Below are 17,593 nucleotides of genomic sequence, written 5' to 3'. Positions count from 1 at the left end.
AGCTGTTACCCATAATCCAGTCCCGCTGTTCACTCCCTGATTTTGTACCAATTCTGGTGTGGAAAGCGACTGTTTTCAGCAGAGCATCCTCTTGAAGCATCATCTCCCTTCAATGACTCAAAGTACTGGGATCCAGCACATTCTCAGGCTAAGGAACATCAATCTATGGCTCTATTTCACTGTTTATGATGACCTCTCAGCTTTCTTACAAACCCCTCCTCACTCTTGGCTCAGCTCCATGGATTGCACTTTAGACTGCATGATTCACAACATGGATTTGTAAGATGCTCCTTGGCAACACCATTAAACATCTTCCTAGAAAATCAGGTACTGAGGTACCACACACCTTTTGTATCACCAGTGCTCCCAGTTACTTCAGGTGAACTTTCACTTGGGGTTTTTTCTGACAGCTCCTTCCCTTGACTGGCTGCCAGTTTTTCTGCATGCCTTCGTTTGGCAAGTTCCCGCCGATGAGCAATTTCTTCTTGAGTTAATGGCCTACATTGTATTTTAAAACATCAGTATTTGGTAATGTCATTTATTTTAAAATAAATTCAATAACAGTAATTAGAATACTATATTTGACATAAGTAAAAACTCATGCAGAATGCCTTTTGTCCCCCAGTACAATAATTTTAAGTCAGCTAAAATTAGCAAACTCTTCCTCTACCATATTCAGGCTTTTATTTTTCTGCCAAATACAGATATCAAATACTGCCATTTTTAATTACTCGTGTTATCTTTATTACTTTAAGGCAATCTTTACAGCACGTGCCCAAACGCAGGGAAGAGTCTCTGCTTGTTAAAGCTACCTTTCACAAAGTGAATAAGCCCATTAGGGCAAAAGATTTAAAACAGACAACAACAAGAAAAAATAATTTTAATAGGCTGATGCATCCATCTACTCACTGGTACACCCTGCCTTAAAGCAAAGTGCTTCAAAGTATGATTTAGAGCAATAAATAATAAAAGATAAAGAATATTATCAACACTCTTACGTAAGGCAATATAAAGAGACTTGTTTGTCAATGCAAGCATTTTAAACAGCAAAGTGATATTCATTATACACCTAAGAAATCTAACAGCACTGCCCAAAACTGTCCATTTGATTTTTAAATCTGGTCCTGAATAAAAAATATGTTATATAATGTTATCCTCTATTTGATGATTTTAAAAACTGAAAATAAATTCAGACACTAGTCATCTTCTCTTTTCAGTTATTACTCTGTTTCCATTAATTTCCCATATAAACAAGGGGAACCTAATAATTACAGATACTTCTATGAATAATATACACTGTTTACTAATTTCAGTATCAACAACTTCTCAAGTAATGTGCTGTTATGTGCCTACATTAAAAAAACAATCTTTAGTGCTGTAACTTAAAAGCAGAGAAATATAATGAAGTAATGTAGATATAATTTTTCTAATGGAACCAGAATGTTGTCAATGTTGGTTTTGTCTTTTTTTTTTTCCCTCACTGGGAGCAATGAACATATATACTGCTTTCCAAAATAAAAACCAATGTATCTTTTATATTATATTAGTATTCTTACTGAAAGTCTAACTCCAGAGGAGGAACAGAAGCCTTTCTATCATAAAAGATGCATTTCTACAACACAACTGGAGAAACTAATCCCAAGTCTTGGACCATGACTTCAGCTGAAGAAGGTGAACATAATCCCACAGCAAAACCTCACCTACATGATTTGTCCTGCATTTGCTCACGTGATGGAGACAAAACCAACAGTTCTTGGTGTTAAGATGGTTTAGGATTTTTCAGTCAACTGCATCAAGCACACAGCATTAAAACAAGAAGGGCCCTATTAGTAGTTTTAGCTTATTGAGTAGCCTTGGACAAGTTACTTCCTCTCTTCAGCCTCCACACTTACAAACACAGGTCAAGATTTCCTGAGCAGCAACAGCAGTAATGAATGATAAGGGGAAGAAAACCACAGGGAATACTACAGCAGTAATTTCTGTTTACAGAAAAACCATATAAATATGATCTCAACTAAAAAAAAGGCACAAAAAAATGGAGCCACTTTGCTACATCAACTATTGCACACTTTGAAATAGGGAAAAACCCTATTAAGCACAGGTCAAAGGTTTTATGTGCAGTCAGTAGAAAGAGTTACTCTGCTCTTAACTGGATTAATTAGGGGCAGGAAGTCTTGAACAGATTACATGGCTGAGACCAACTCACTCCCAGTAAGGTTTTTATTTATATCGTAATCAGGATGGTTTTCAGCATGTAACACCTTCTGCAAGAGACTCAATTTAAAAAATGAGACACTTCATTAATCAAAATTCTTCATAGAGCTTTAAGAAATTATTTGGAACCGTTATCATGCTTATCTTGAACCCAAATGTTCAATTTGAAAGAGTAAGGAAACTATATAGAAGTTTAAAATCTCTCTAAAAATTACCTAAGAGAGGCCCCCAGGATAAAATGTCAGAATTTGAAGCACAGACTTTTAGAACTCAGAATCTGGGACAGACATATTGAATGTTATGGAAAAGGAGAATGCAAGAAAATCACCACTTCAAACTTCTTAGAAACTTAGGTTTTTTCCTTAAAAAAAAAAGAAAAACTGTCTCTTAAACAGTCATGACAGAATTAAGAATATGTATCTCTAAAATTTCAAATATTGTGGTATTTCTGCTTGGCTTGTTTATTTTACTGCTGAACAGAGCAAGGCTTAACAATACAAAATGCAAAGCAGATGGTAGAGAAGAAAACTTTTTTATGATTTTTTTTTTCCTGAAGGCAGCTGTTCAAAGTTATTTAAAGGTTTGGAATGTCAGAAAAATTTCTTGAGGAGATAGATTGATAGGGAAAGTACAGATCAGACTGCCAAGGGTGACATGAACAGTCTACATATAATGGCATAGTATACATACAGGGACTATGCATTCCAACACATCTGATTGTCCAAAAATACCTTTTATTTTTGCAAATAATCCTGAGAGTAAAAGAAAAAAGTTTCCTTGCTTTTTTCCACTTTATATGGTATTTTTCAGTATCAGTATATTTAGGTTAAATAGCCCTAACCACAAATATCAAAGGTACCTTAAGATTCTGAATGCACTGGTCTAAGTTGCAATATATATAAACACACAATAATATTCTCATTTTGATAAAAAAGCAGATTGAGTGTAGGTGGGACTTTTACTGCAGGTACAACCTAGACTTCCATCCTGGTTTCTGTCACCATCAATTTCTATAAAATTAGTCACTCCCAGTAGTATCATTGGAAAAGACAAAAAGATAACGTTGTCAAATAAATCCTCATATAGAATTGTAACACAAACAAGCAGAACACAGAACAAGATTAATGCACATAAAGCACTGGATCTGCAACAAAACCAGTTTCACATTGTACCCTGAATTATTCAACTTCTCCAGCTGGCAAAACCAATCAGAAGTAAAATCAGAAGTAAATTTTGAACAAAAGCTGCCCACACCAAAAGAAAGCTTGGTGGTTCTTCTTCTTCCACCCTTCCCTTCTTGTTCCATTAGAAAGGAACAACACACTACTGGCAGAAAGAAAAATGGCAACATGCAGTCACACAAAAACCAGCAAATAAAAATTCTGTAGAAGAAAGAGAGAGATCCCCTGACTCCAGAGAAACGCTACAGCACCCACACCTAAAGGAGTCTGGCACAAGTAATGAAATGGAGCTGGCACAGAAGGGTGACCACACCATTACCAAACATGTGGTAAACAAATGCTATGGAAATCATAATATGGCAAAGGGTATCATATACATGCCATTGACATTGAATAGATTGCTGATTTAAGGCATTAGATTTCAGGTAATGTAAGCAAGCTCCTGCTGACTTCTCTGATTCCCACACTCCCCCAGGATAACACATTTAGTCCAAACTGAATGACAACTAAACTTCCTTATGCAATCAATCCTCTGAACATGACAGCTTTTCGACTCTTTCACATTATTAAAGACAGACTTGAAAAATTCACTTAAAAAGAGTGAATAATCAGAACAAAACTGCCAAAGATAAATTCGTCTTTGATTATTGAAGTGTTACGTTTGTGTTTTTAACCTCCAGACCATTTTACGAAGGAAACACCACAGTCAAAACATCAACTGCTTTCTGAAAGACTAACAGAACTGCCAACAAATGTCTGTGATACATCTCTCATGCCACGAACAATGGTTTCCAAGCTCTGAGAATGCTTTCTCTCCATACAGCTTTTTCTAGTTTAAACTGCATGAGCTCCTAGACAGATGTGTGACTTCAAAAGGTGTGGATGGAGTAACTTCTGATAATATCTTTAAATCCATGTAATTAATAGAGAATCCTATTCATGACTCTGCTCTTCAGAATTAAGCTCTAGTGAAATCATTGGCTGCTGCTCTGCTCACCTGGCACTCAAAGGATACTGTCAGCAGCATCCCTAAGGACAGCTTGGTCAAGTGCAGTTTGCTACATTTTAGCACAGTCTATGTCCAGTGGTCTCCCATATCCTTTAAAAGCTCATTAATTTCTGGATTAAACTACTTAATGTCTATGGAACAATTTCCATTCACAATCTAATGTACATCTACTCAGATCAGTTACTATCAGTTGTAATGCAATGAGACTGGTACATAGTTCACAGTAGAAATAAATGTGTTAACACAAAAGGAGCAATTGAAAATTATCCAAATCACAACTTACACTAAATTTCATACAACAGACATACAGAACTCTTTCAACAGGGAATACTCAACTGTTTGTATTACATTATATAGCAGGCATCATTCATTCTGAGACAAGTAATGAAATAAGGTATCAATCCCAAGCTGTCACACTGCCTGGAAAAACACTCCAGACTGATAGAGCGACCTCTGATTTCTCTCACATGCTGAATGTGCAAAAAAGAAAAGAAACTTGAAGCAAAACTCTCCCACAATGTTACAAGCTTTACACACTTCAGCTCACCGTTACACAAACTATAGTATGTCCAGAGATTCAAATTTCAACCATTACTCTGTATTTCTTTCTTGGATCAGTTGCCAAGGTCTTAGCCAGATTCAAATGTATACTATTACTGAAATCTATTTCATGATAACCATAACAGGAGTTTTAATTTTTGAAAAGCATTTATTAGTTATGCAACTGGATGCCAAATTCAGATGCTAACCTGTAAATTTTACAGCCCATTCAGATGATACGTGTCCTATTCATTTCTAGTGCACAAACTCCAATTTAGAACAAACTGCTAATGAAAACAGAAGATGATGGGTTCTGATCACACTGAAGCTGCTGCAAGGCATATTGCCTTAAACACAGAAATTAATTTACTTTCAAAAAGATAGTAATTTCTTACAGAGCTTGGAGCTTTATACAGGCTCTCATTTGATCAATGTCATTTCAGCTGAAGATCTGACAAAAATCACAGGATTTTTTTCCCAATACACTTTTTATAAAACATTAGAAAGAATACAAATGAAGCACACTACAATCTGTTTAAGAGATGCTAACAAGCTGTACCACAAAACAAAGAAACAACTATGACTGTAATTTCATGCAGAATTGTATGGAGAAGTGTCTTTCAGGGTGACCCCTAAGAAAAAAACCAGTCCTGATTTCAAGCTGACTGAGGAGAAAGAACCTCCTTTCATATTATCTGGAGGAAAATAACAGAGGTATTATAGGTTTTATACCTCTCAGGCAGTAATGAAATATAATTTTAGTGCACTAGCTTATCTGTTCAATAGACTTTTCTTTATTACCACTGGAAAGAAATTGAAGTTCTTCAGTACACTTTATTTATTTACATTATTCAAGATTATAAAATGGACTTGAGGTAACATAAAAGGTTTGCTTGCTATTGCTCACGTGGCTCACTGCAAGATTTACACATAAAGCTTTACTAAGTAAGTAGATGATTTCATCATAACAAACACATGATATTCAGTTTATATCTTCTAAACATTTTACATTAAATACCCCTAGCAATTAGTTGGAAGCAATTCAATTAGCTACTAAATATTTCTTTTACACTGGGTTATATGAAGACAGAACTCTGAATCTCAAGAAAAGCAAACTGGTACATTTATATTCCCTGTACCTGAATGTCAAGCTTGGCTTTTATTCCCACACCTACACTCGAGCATTCTGTATTAGACTGGGGTTCAAAGTCACACACCAGTAGAAAATAGAGAGAGAAACAGCATATGCTGAATGAACACCTCATACTGCACACAGCAATACTTTAGAATAAATAACCACAGGCATCATCAAATAACCATTACATGAAGCAAAGTGGAGCAGGGGCCCTAAGCTGTTCATCTTCTCTGCCTAACCAACAATTCACATTTTTGCCTGACTTGGTGGGAATTAGCAAATAATTTCAGAAGATCAGACAGAAGAAACTGGAAGACAAAACACTTGCAATTCTCATTCCTTGACAAAACCTGGTAAAAATGAATGACATAGCAGTACCATACAAAAAGTCAATTTACCAATCTTTCCAAGGAAAGATAAATATAAGCTGACAACCTGCTTTAACTTGACAACTAACAATTTTACCATGTATTCTGCTATTTAAACAGTAAAAGCAAAATCATACCAGCTTTAGTACAGAATCTATTAATTTTAAAGTGACCTTCAAGGAGATATTAGTTGCCAACAGCAGTCTCAAAGGAGGTTGCTTTAATTAAAAATCCATCCTTTGTTATCATTTACTGTACACCCTGGACTTAGAAGAGCTTTTTGCTTTTCCCAACTTAAGCTTAATAAGTATTACAAGCAGATGGCAGAAATAAGGCAAACTATCAAAAAGGACAAAGTCAGTTTGAATCTTCCAACAAAGTCACAAAAAGGTAACCTTACCCACTACTGCCTCACAAAAGGAGAAAAGTGACACCAGCATAGATCTACATTTTTTCCCTCTGGAAGTAGAAAACAAATCTTGCAAAAAAAAATCTGAAGGAAACTTTTAGATTTTTTACATGCTTTAACATGCTTAAAATCAATTCCTCCCTGCTCCCAAGGGATGCAAATAACCTTAGGTCAGTCCAGCAGTCAAGCATCAAGATACACAAGAGCACAGTTATAGCTCCTCAAAATTAACATGTAGGTGAAACACACAGCATGGATTAATGTTCTTCAATAGGAAAATGTGAAACAATTGATAATAGACATAGTGTAGATATTCTCTGTTTCTCCCCATGTTCAGATATTCTTATGGAGCACTCTCATGGAATACCAGTTTAAATGGAATCCAGTTTAAATACTGGATCTCACACACTGCACTCAACCATCACTCAATTCTGTTAAGCACAATCTTCCCTGAGTAACTGTAAATAGCACACGACCAATGCAATTAAAAATATGCTCAAGAATCACAGGTACACAATGTTGTGTTTTTAAAATACTTGAATTCTTCAGAGTGCTTTCCTTCATTAGAACTAACCTCCTTTTCCAATTTCTTCAAGAACTGCTTACCTGTAGAATCTTAACAAATCAAGTATTGAGAAATACACATTTAGCTCTATTGCTGTTTTTCAATTATTGGAAGCAAACTGTCACTCCAAAACACATCTTAGACATTACCTAATCAGGAAAAATCACACAGTACTAATAATGACTGATTCTCTCCAAGAAAAACACACATGTGATTTCATTTTAATATTAGCTAATTAGTAATTGAATTATTTAATACCAGCAAGAGATACTTTTCACACAAACTACAGAGCAATACATTAAAATTTTCGGTGCACTGAACAAAGAGGGAAAAAGGAGAGTAACTACAACACTGAAAATTTCTGTCTGGTGTATGTAAAAGCCACCTTTGCCACTATTTCACATACTCATCACCTCAAAGACTCTTGATTCTCTCAACAAATAAAAAACCAGGTCATTATCAGTGACAGAACAGCCAAAAAGTGATGGCCTCAGTGCAGTTGCCTCTGATAACTGGAGCCCATGCCCAGGAAAGGAGACAAAGCAGGAATGGCGCTGCTGCGCCACACCTGAGAGGGCTCCTGTGCCAGAGTCATTTCAGGAGAGCACTGGAAGCAAAACTGCACCATCTAGTGTCTGCTCAGCCCATGCACACGGAGCTTCTCCCTGAGTGCAAACACCGCAAGGAAGATTTCTGCAGGAACACTCACAGTAGATAACCTCGGTGAGAAAAACCTGAAATAAATCTAGCAAGTGCAAGAAAAAGCTAAGGTAAAGCTTTCAAATATTGCTACAGCAGCAGAACTGCTTTTCACACAAAGATTAAACACAGTCTAATTTAGCAGGAAAATTATAATTTTCTATATTACTTTGCTGGACAGTAACAATCCCCCCCAAAACATAGTAACATAGAAATTGCCTACTGAAAATACTTCAGAGGCTTGGAGGGATGAAAGGTTAAGCTGAACCTCATTCTTGTAAAGTCATCAGAAAAGTAAACCTCATTCTTGTAAAGTCATCAACATTTTAAAGTAGTACACTTAAGTGTGCCAGGAAAATGAGATCTAGAAGATCAAAGATCTCAAAGATAATAGGATGGCTATTAAAAAACAAAAGGCTGTAAGAAAAAAATCTTCCAAACCTACCAGAAAAAAAATGTTTGGAAGGGCATTAATGCCCTCCAGATCACTGTAAAAAGTCAGACAAGATTTGGACTACTTTAATAAACGCTATTTTATTTTGCTGTTGCAATGAACTGGATGATCACTGAGCTGTTATCGCCAGTTTGATGGGAAGTATTCCTTGGTACAAACACAAGCTGCTCTGATCATGCCAACACAACCTTGCTGAAAAACCAAAACAGTTTTACAACTCCATCATTTCCACCAGACAACCTGAAACTGCTTACATTGCAAGCATTAGGATGATACCTTTGGACAACAGTACTATTCTCCAGCACATTTGCTGTAGCTTCTAAAACTACTGTGATTAAACAAATCACCTCCTGAACTCATTCAGAAAATCCTTACTAGCAGAAAAGATTTGACTGCATTTCAAGAATTCATTAATTATTTTCTCAGGTCTAAACCAACTTATTCATGCCTTCAACAGAATTTCCCCCCCCCAGAAATAACTAAATAAAATGCTACATTTTCCTACCTTGGTTTATTCTGTGGCAATGCCTTTGCATCAACAGGAAACATTTTGGAAACAAAGACAATAACTGGGGCTGTTCCTTCGCTACTGCATTTCATAAAAGCTGAAACAAAACATAAACACAAGTTATTTTCACATTTTTTTTCCCTAAAAGTATGGACAAAGCTATGACTTTACATTCATTTTGTAGGCATTGCTGTTTATTTCCAGTTTTAACAGATCATATGCTAAGGACAAACCAACAAGAAAAAAGTAGAAAATTTCTCTGGACTAATAATTTGATAACACTGCCTGTATCTTAAAGTGTGTTTCACAATAAAATGAACAAAACTTCAAAAATAGAACTCTTGATAAAAAAATACATACACCCCAATTAAACAACTTGAGTTTACAGGCTGATTTAGATCACAATGGAAACCAAAGAGCAGCACAGGATTAACACTGAACACTATTTACTCAGTACCTCAAAGTATTCTCCTTCCTTTCAGACTAAAGGAGGAAGTCCTGCAAACGTCCAGATGCTCACAAAATCCTAACACAACTTCACTGCAAGAACAGATATTCCTCAAAAGGTGAAAGATTCACACAAAACTCATTTAATAAGTAGGAATTCCCATTAACCATTTTTTCCATCCAACTTGAAACATGTGAAATTCAAACCAGGCAATACCATTCAAAACTTCTAACACAGAAACTGAATCATCTTCTCCTACACTTCTCCCTTTCATCTGAAATATGAAAAGACCACAGAGCTAAGGCAAACAAAAGTACAATACTACTAAAAATTAACAAAATACTTACTAAATGTGGAAGTCCACTACCTGTTCATAACCAAGAGCAATAAGATGTAAAGTTTACAGGGGCAAATTTCTTCCAATTAACTTACACTAACACAGTGTTGAACACTGTCTGGAGAATACCATGTTTTTAAATGTTCAATAAAGGATGAAAAGCCAGTTTTGTTACCCCTGGGAAACAATTCCTAACAGCCTGTCAATTTGACATTGACATCTCATTTTTAATTGACATTTGATATTTCTTTGATATTTCACCCTCTTAGATTTCTTGAAGCTCTCCTCAAAACACTGTGCTATGATTAATAATTAATTACTAAAAGTTAATCAATACACTTGCAAAAATTAAATCCAAATTCAAACCACTGCTGGCTAAAAATTAATGATTTTAATACACAAGTTAGCAAAATATTCAATTCTCAATTACATAATGACTTCTACAGTTCGGAACTAAAAACAAGTATTAACCTTGCAGAAGGTTAATAATTCCTGTAGAACTCCCAGTGTAAGAGTCCTGAACTTTACATCATCTGCAGCTTAAACTGAAAAATCCAGGAATATATGGGATGGAAGGAAAATGCATGGCCATAAAACCACAACATGTCAATGACAGACATCAACAACATTAGTGGAAGTAGAATATTTATACATTTACATATAGATTACTACACACCTTACAAGCCAAAGACAAACAAAACCACCAGGACAGAAACAACATTCATGTTAATGGGAGAACACCTACTTACCACTTTTAAGTTCCTGAGTTTCTGGTGGCAAAGAATCAAATGTTCTTGCTCCAACACACATCAGCTTCTCCACTCTCTCTGCTGTGATGTCCAGAGGACTGGGAATCTTATTACACACCATGGCTAAAACATTATTAAGGACACATATTTGCATTTTCTTACTGAATGCAACCAACAAATGCTTTCAATACTTTTATTGAGCCCCATGCACCAAGTACCAACAGCAGCAGATCCAAAATCCAGCTCTGTTGTCTCAGTGCATTCAGGTCCCTCTCAGGTCAGCAACAGTTTCTTGCCATTTGTCAGGGGCAGAGTTAAGGAGGGGTGGCCCACCCTAAGTGCAGCTGGGAAGCTGAAAACAGCACAACTGGGCCAAGATTTACAGAAGTAGTTAGTATTTATGCATTAATAATTTGTGCACATCTACTGTAATATGAGATATTTCTTATTATAAACAATGGGCACAGCTGACAAGCAGCAAAGACTGATCTTGAATTAAGAAATTTTGTGCCTAAAACATAACACCAAATATCTACAGAACTTCAGGGATGGAAAAGACCTATATCACTATATTATACACATGAGATTAGTTTCTACTTCAGGAAAACCATTAAAACTTGAATATAAAACTACATAAAGAAAGTCTATTGCTGAATTACCTCGTTTCACAACTTTGTCTCCTAAAAATAAGATATGCAAAAGCACAAAGTTGGCAGAAATGTAAAAATAATGGTAGATGTGTCATTTGTAATGCTATGAGCAAGAAGACAGGTCCAGGTAGCTTAGGCACAGACATTAAAAAAACAAAACCAAATTATACCAAATCACACAGTGAAATATGTGAGCACACTCAGAAGTCTGAGAACTGCCAATAGAAAAAAAATTGTGTTTTTTTAAGGATACAGAGGATTGCATCAGATATTGGTAGCCACTGGCTACAAATGGCATTTAGATGAACTTTTGGGTCTGCATGCCGTGATTCCCGGGCACCAATTCTCAGCCCCAAAGAGGTAACTATCTTTTCTATTTTTTCTTTATCTCTGTAAGGAAAATAATAAATAGATTAAAAATCCAGAGAAGCAATATTTAACCAGCATCTATTATTTCTGAATATTTAAAAAAATCACCAAAGCATATGGAAAGAAATGCCATGAAAACTTTATAGACGTTCTCACCTTTTCATAACAGCCTCATACAGACTCCAAATGTTGTCCAGCACCAGCTGCACAAACAAAGGTTTCTTTCCTTTTGACTGGTAGAAGATAAAAAAAAGAAAAAGAAGGTAAAAAAAAAAATTGCATTACCAGCAATTCCTCACTTTTTCAGTAGGCTTGTGATTGCACTTTTCATTAGAAATTAGAAATATGTACAACTTTTATTCAAAATCAAGAAGGCTGTCTTATAAGAATGGCATAAGGCATAAAATAAACATGAAATTTAAAAGTGGAGAACAAGGGTTTCAATTTCAGAAAAAGAACCTGATAAATATGGCATGTGACAACCTTGAGCCTGCTTATCACCCCTTTTATAACTATTAATCATCACCTATGCAAACAGGAAAAAAATCATGATTACATGAAAATAAGGAAACTACTCTCTCCTCCCTTAACTTTTAATGGTGGAATGTTTAATGCTAGAGAAGTGCAGCTTTCAGACCAGGGCTTCAGTACAGCGTTCAATGGAAATTCCCAACAGCAAAAAAGGTTTTTTCAATCCTAAATCCTGAGCTAAATGTGAATATTCTTGTTTCTACAGGTAATCTTCCTTTCCTCTTGTGTGTTTCACTCGATGCTGAAACCTTGAAGCTGCAGTGTCCCTTATTCAGTGAGCACTGGTAGATGAGATTTCCTCCATGCAGCATTTGAGTGGTCAATTTTGGAATGTTCTATGCTCCAAGAGCTGTTGCATTCTGTCCTGGTGACTTTATATCTCCAGTAACACTGAGTCAACAGGCACTGAGGTCAAGTTTCAGAATACACTATGAGGAACAAAATTGGGGGAAAAAAGTAAACTCCAAAATAAAAATCAGGTTGTGTTTTTGACACCCTCCATACCTGATCACCTTTCATTATCTTCTTTGCTTTAGTATTTAGATAATAATCTCCCCATAAAGTCTTCAGAAGTACTGCAGGCTTGATTCCAATTTTTTGGCTATACAGTTTGGCAAAATGTTCAATTCTGAAAGCAAAGAAAACATATTTTGATGGAAGTGTAATGTTTTCTACAGCAACAGCTTATGTGAAAATCACACAAAAATCTCAGATCCTTATTTTACTCCCACTTTTCCAATTGTCTTCAGTTCACATTGTTTAACATTTACACCTGTAAAAATATTTAGTCACAACAGATCAAAAACATCAACAGTATTTGAATGGCTTTGCTTTGTTTCAAGTCAGCTGCAAGGCTTTACTTGAAATAAACAGTTGTGTACTATCCCCTCATCAAAAACTGGAAAGCATAACACAAACCTTAGAAATACATTAGTGATGACTCTTGAGCTTACACTTTGAAAGACTTCCCATGACACACTTAACTATGGTCTGGGACCAGAAATAGAATATGTTAAAAACCAAGCATTGTTTGGAGTCACACTTCAGCCATCAGATGGTGGTAATTATTTTTAATTAACCACTTATGAAAATTCTTGTTGTTTGAATCATTACTTTAATAATGAGTAAACCCAAGAAAACTTCACAGAACTGTAATGCTGTAACTATGTTGTAAAGCCAGCTGTGTTGTTCAGCAGTCCCCATGAGTTAACAAAAGCAGCCTGCTTAGCCCAGACAGGGAGTCCTGAACATGCTATGGTTTCCTTGCTGAAAATGTTCTATGAGCAGTAATAAAAAATATTTCCACATATTTGCTCCCTGTGCATGCAGAAAAAAAATACAATCCTGTTTACAGAACAGTGCTATTTGATAGTCTTTTCTTTGAAATTCAGAATTCTTAAGTTTTTACACAGCTAAGAAAAGGACCTGTACATATCAGCTACACATAAGCTGTGAGTTCTGAACTAAGCCCAAAGAGATTTCTTTTTCAGAAACTACCTAAGCTCCCAATTCAGGGAGAACTTTCAAGATTCTTGTGCCAGCAGCTCCTGCACGTATGTTAATTTTTCAACACTTCAGAATTAAGAGAAAAGCATATGTACTCACCACATTGGATGAGGCTGGCACTGCCTAATAAGTTAGTTTTTCTCTGCTAATACCTTCAGGAAAAGAACCCACAACCAAAGAACACCAGCCAAGACTTTCCATGATTAAGAAAAAGCTCCACTGATCAACACACAGTACTGCAGCTGGCAGTCTAGAAGAACCTCTTCAAAGTAATTAAGAAAAATGTTTTTTTTACCCTCTCCATTATATGATTTATCAGAGCCAGGGCCCGACAGCTCATCAGAAGAAACAAAAGTCTTGAAAGACAATTAACCTAAAATAGCCCATTTTATTTTCCCTTCCTTCTGAAGGGACCACAGCTGTTTGTGTTGGACAGCAAACTATGCATAGCACCTTATTTACAGTCTAACTTGGATTTAAAAATCCTGGAGATGATTTTCTATAAGGGCTCTGCACTACTCAAGACATTCCCTGTGTCACACGCGAGCTATTCCTGTAATTACAATTTCAGGACGAAGACAACGCCTCCACCTCGTGGCCAGCGACCAGAACACGGGCACTGCTCAAACCCTGCTGCCCTCGCCACCAAACAGAGAACCCTGAACCAGCTCCTGCCCTTGTCTGCTACAGTCTATCCAACAGCAGCAAGTTAGAAAATAACGTTTATCATAAATATATCCAGGCTAGGCTGGAGCCCACTGTGGGCTCAGATGCTCCTGTGTAAGTAAACCAGGGATCCCTGTCACTCAGATAATTTATACAAAGCTGCAGATCACAGAAGAACCTAACAAACATCTTTAGAAACATGATGCACCTGAAATACTTTAACAGCAGTAATCAATGTTAAAAAAAGGTCAGTAATTAAATCTCAAACTTACCCAAAACCCCAGCCATCAATTGCACTGGCAAACACCACATTTCCATGTTCTGGTGAAAAATAGAGATGTGAATCATCAGTGTCTTCCAATCCAGTACTCCAGTCATAAATTTGATCTCCTGGTGATGCATCTGAAAGGGTTTCACTTTCTGTTTCTTTTTCAGCTCTTTCTTCTAACACTTTGGAGGTAAAAAGTGTTCCAGTGACTGCATTGATCTAGAGAAAGATATGTGAAAACACCCTCAGATTCATTCACTCTTTCACAACCCTTGCAATTAAAATGTAATTTTCCCACCCTTCAAAACATAAAACGAGAAGCTGTGTTAACAAGCTAGCATGCCTGTGATTCATTTGGCAATTAAAACACACCTAATTCTACACACTTGAAGACCACAGGAGTTTATGTTTTGACATAAACACCCTGAAGTTTCCAAGTCAGCCACACCAGGACAGAATCAAAGTATCACATGTAACACACTCTGTCTCTCAGAACAAGGAATGGTGAAACAGGAACTTGCTTCTGTTCTGCCAACAAAGCAAACAACAGAGGGCAAAGGGAAACCAGGCAGACAAACACTGCCAAGTGAGCCTGGGTGGGAAAGAAGTTTTGAGGGCAGCTTAAACTACAATTCCAAAGATGAAACAACATTATTCCTACATAAATCCACCAATATCAGGAACAGTCTACCTCCAGTAAGTTTAAGCAATTTAAGAGAAAAAGAAAACATTCAGCATATTACTTCTAAAAATGAAGACTTTTCCTCGTGACCTGTCAAGAGGCATTTACTACCTTTTTCTCCATCACAGGCACTGTGAATTAACCTCAAAACAAATCAGAAATAAGATGCACCTCAATGTTAAAAATCAGACTGGATGCTATACAGTGCCACAAAATCTGCTGTGTGAAATGCCACCTCAGCACAAATACCTGTTCTAAGATATTCTTAAGGTGCAAATATGCTTCCTGAGGGGTGAGCTTCAGCTCCACAATCAAGCGGTCGATTTTGTTAATCACCAGGACGGGACGGATGTTTTCCAGCCATGCCTGCCGCAGGACTGCCTGCGTCTGAGAAGGAAAGAGTTTTAAAAACCCGTTACAGAAAGCCTGACAGCACCAAAAATCAAATATAATTCTAAAATTTAATAAACATAGTAAAGGACAGGTTGACACTCAAAACAGAAATTTTACTCCCACGGCGTTATTTATTGAAGAATTCTGCAGAATGGTGGGATTTCATGGCAAAAACACCCAAAATAACAAAAACCAAACTACTTAGAAAAGTAAGCCATGAAAAAAAGCAACCTCATTATTTTGTGTATTCTTTTTCAAACCCTGAAAGCCCACATAAATATACTCAGTTATTTCTCTATCAAAATATTCCATTACACCTGAAGAATGGCATACCCACTGTTTCAACCCTGCTTCTCTACACCCATTCACCAGCACTGTTCACTTTTTCAGCACAACTATGATTTTTACTACTCACTTTAACAGCTCAATTGTATTGTCATTTATTAAAAATTTTGTAAAGCTTCTTAGACAGCTCATCTTTTATTTCTGTATAACCCACTTCAGACTTGGCTTACACCCCTCTTTCTCTACTTAATACACTTTATTTCACCTGTGGACAGACTCCTTCAACAGCATCCACCACTATGATGCAACCATCACAGAGTCGGACAGCAGTAGATACTTCTGAAGAAAAATCCACGTGCCCTGGGGAGTCTATTAAATTAATCAGATATTCCTGATCACCTAGGATCAAACAAATTAATATTTCAGAACAGTTTTCAAAGATATTTCTTCCAGCCACCCAGTTATACTGCTTCAGGTATGATTTTTTCATGTCCTGACACTAACTACACTATAAAAACCCTTACAGCACAGGTGTAACAGGTATCTCAGCAAAAAATACTGTACTAAAACTTGAGTTTTTTTGAAAGGTCTTGCCTTTAAGTGATTCAAGACTTAAGATGAAAATAAACATACTTATATCTAAAATAAAAGATGAGGCAACTACTCTCATGGCCTCCACTCGGAGAGATGATTGAAAATGTTTTTCCTGACCCTGAGATGGAACTCAATTATCCTGGCTGACTTTCTTGCCTAAGTCTGCAGAATTAGAGCCTAACACTGAGAAACACAAAAGTCAAAACTGCACACAAAAATCACAACAGCAACAACAAAGAGACATGGGAAATTAACAGAAATGTATATTAAAATTTATACAAGCCAGCAACAACTTACGTTTCACAAAGTGCAGTGAAATTGCACTAGATTTCATTGTTATTCCTCGGACCTGCTCATCTTCCCTACTGTCAAGGTACCTCAGCTGAGTATAGAAACAAAAGAAAAAAATAATAAGCGTGTAGAAACATCTTCACAATTTACTTACCAACTGTCAGAGTATGATGGTGGGAAAATGAGGTTTACCAAGACTATAGATGGAATTTCCTTAATGATTCAGAATTTACAATCCCAGCATGTACAGACCCAGAATTTTATTAAAAGTGACAGTGTAACTCTACCTTTCCTGCCAAGCGGCTGGAGATTATTCCATTGCTAGATATAAGGCAATCAGCTAGAGTGGTTTTGCCTGAAAAGAAAAATAAATTACTTAGACTAAATGAATTCAAACCATGGCAAAAGATGCAACATACAGTATTCTAACATATCAACATTAATGAAGACTATAAAGTGCCATGAAAAGTACAAATTAGCTTTCAAAAAACAAATCAAATTACTCCTGTTGCACGCACACAAATTTATTTTTGAAGAGTGGATGCGAATTTACCTGTCATGACCAGAAGAGCAGTTGAAATAACAAACAGTACATCAGGACCTCATTACAACATGCAATTATACAAAATGTTTGCGTTCTAAAAAAAGCACTTACTATTTCCACCTACGTAACAAACTTACTCTATCAAGAAAACATAGAGAAACATTATTCTGCCTCTCAAACATATATGAAATTCACACC

The 17,593-nt window shown here is 36.3% G+C and overlaps 1 protein-coding gene across 1 annotated transcript in view; it reads right to left on the bottom strand.

Annotated features, from left to right (window-relative positions):
• Positions 1–17,593, bottom strand: part of EFL1 (elongation factor like GTPase 1) — a 63,089-nt gene that overhangs the window by 44,641 nt on the left and 855 nt on the right. Inside the window, exons 3-13 of the mRNA XM_063169813.1 lie at positions 17,139–17,206; positions 16,858–16,942; positions 16,232–16,365; positions 15,538–15,675; positions 14,611–14,825; positions 12,671–12,794; positions 11,792–11,868; positions 11,520–11,656; positions 10,617–10,739; positions 9,080–9,179; positions 347–498 (exon numbers count right to left, since the gene is read on the bottom strand). Of these exons, the coding sequence (XP_063025883.1) occupies positions 347–498; positions 9,080–9,179; positions 10,617–10,739; positions 11,520–11,656; positions 11,792–11,868; positions 12,671–12,794; positions 14,611–14,825; positions 15,538–15,675; positions 16,232–16,365; positions 16,858–16,942; positions 17,139–17,206 (1,353 nt within the window). The remainder of the gene's footprint in view (positions 1–346; positions 499–9,079; positions 9,180–10,616; positions 10,740–11,519; positions 11,657–11,791; positions 11,869–12,670; positions 12,795–14,610; positions 14,826–15,537; positions 15,676–16,231; positions 16,366–16,857; positions 16,943–17,138; positions 17,207–17,593) is intronic.

This window comes from Melospiza melodia, chromosome 15 (assembly GCF_035770615.1).
Source record: "Melospiza melodia melodia isolate bMelMel2 chromosome 15, bMelMel2.pri, whole genome shotgun sequence".
In the NCBI taxonomy this organism is placed as follows: domain Eukaryota; kingdom Metazoa; phylum Chordata; class Aves; order Passeriformes; family Passerellidae; genus Melospiza; species Melospiza melodia.
Note: the sequence above shows the minus strand (reverse complement) of the source record. Positions and strands in the feature narration are given on the sequence as shown.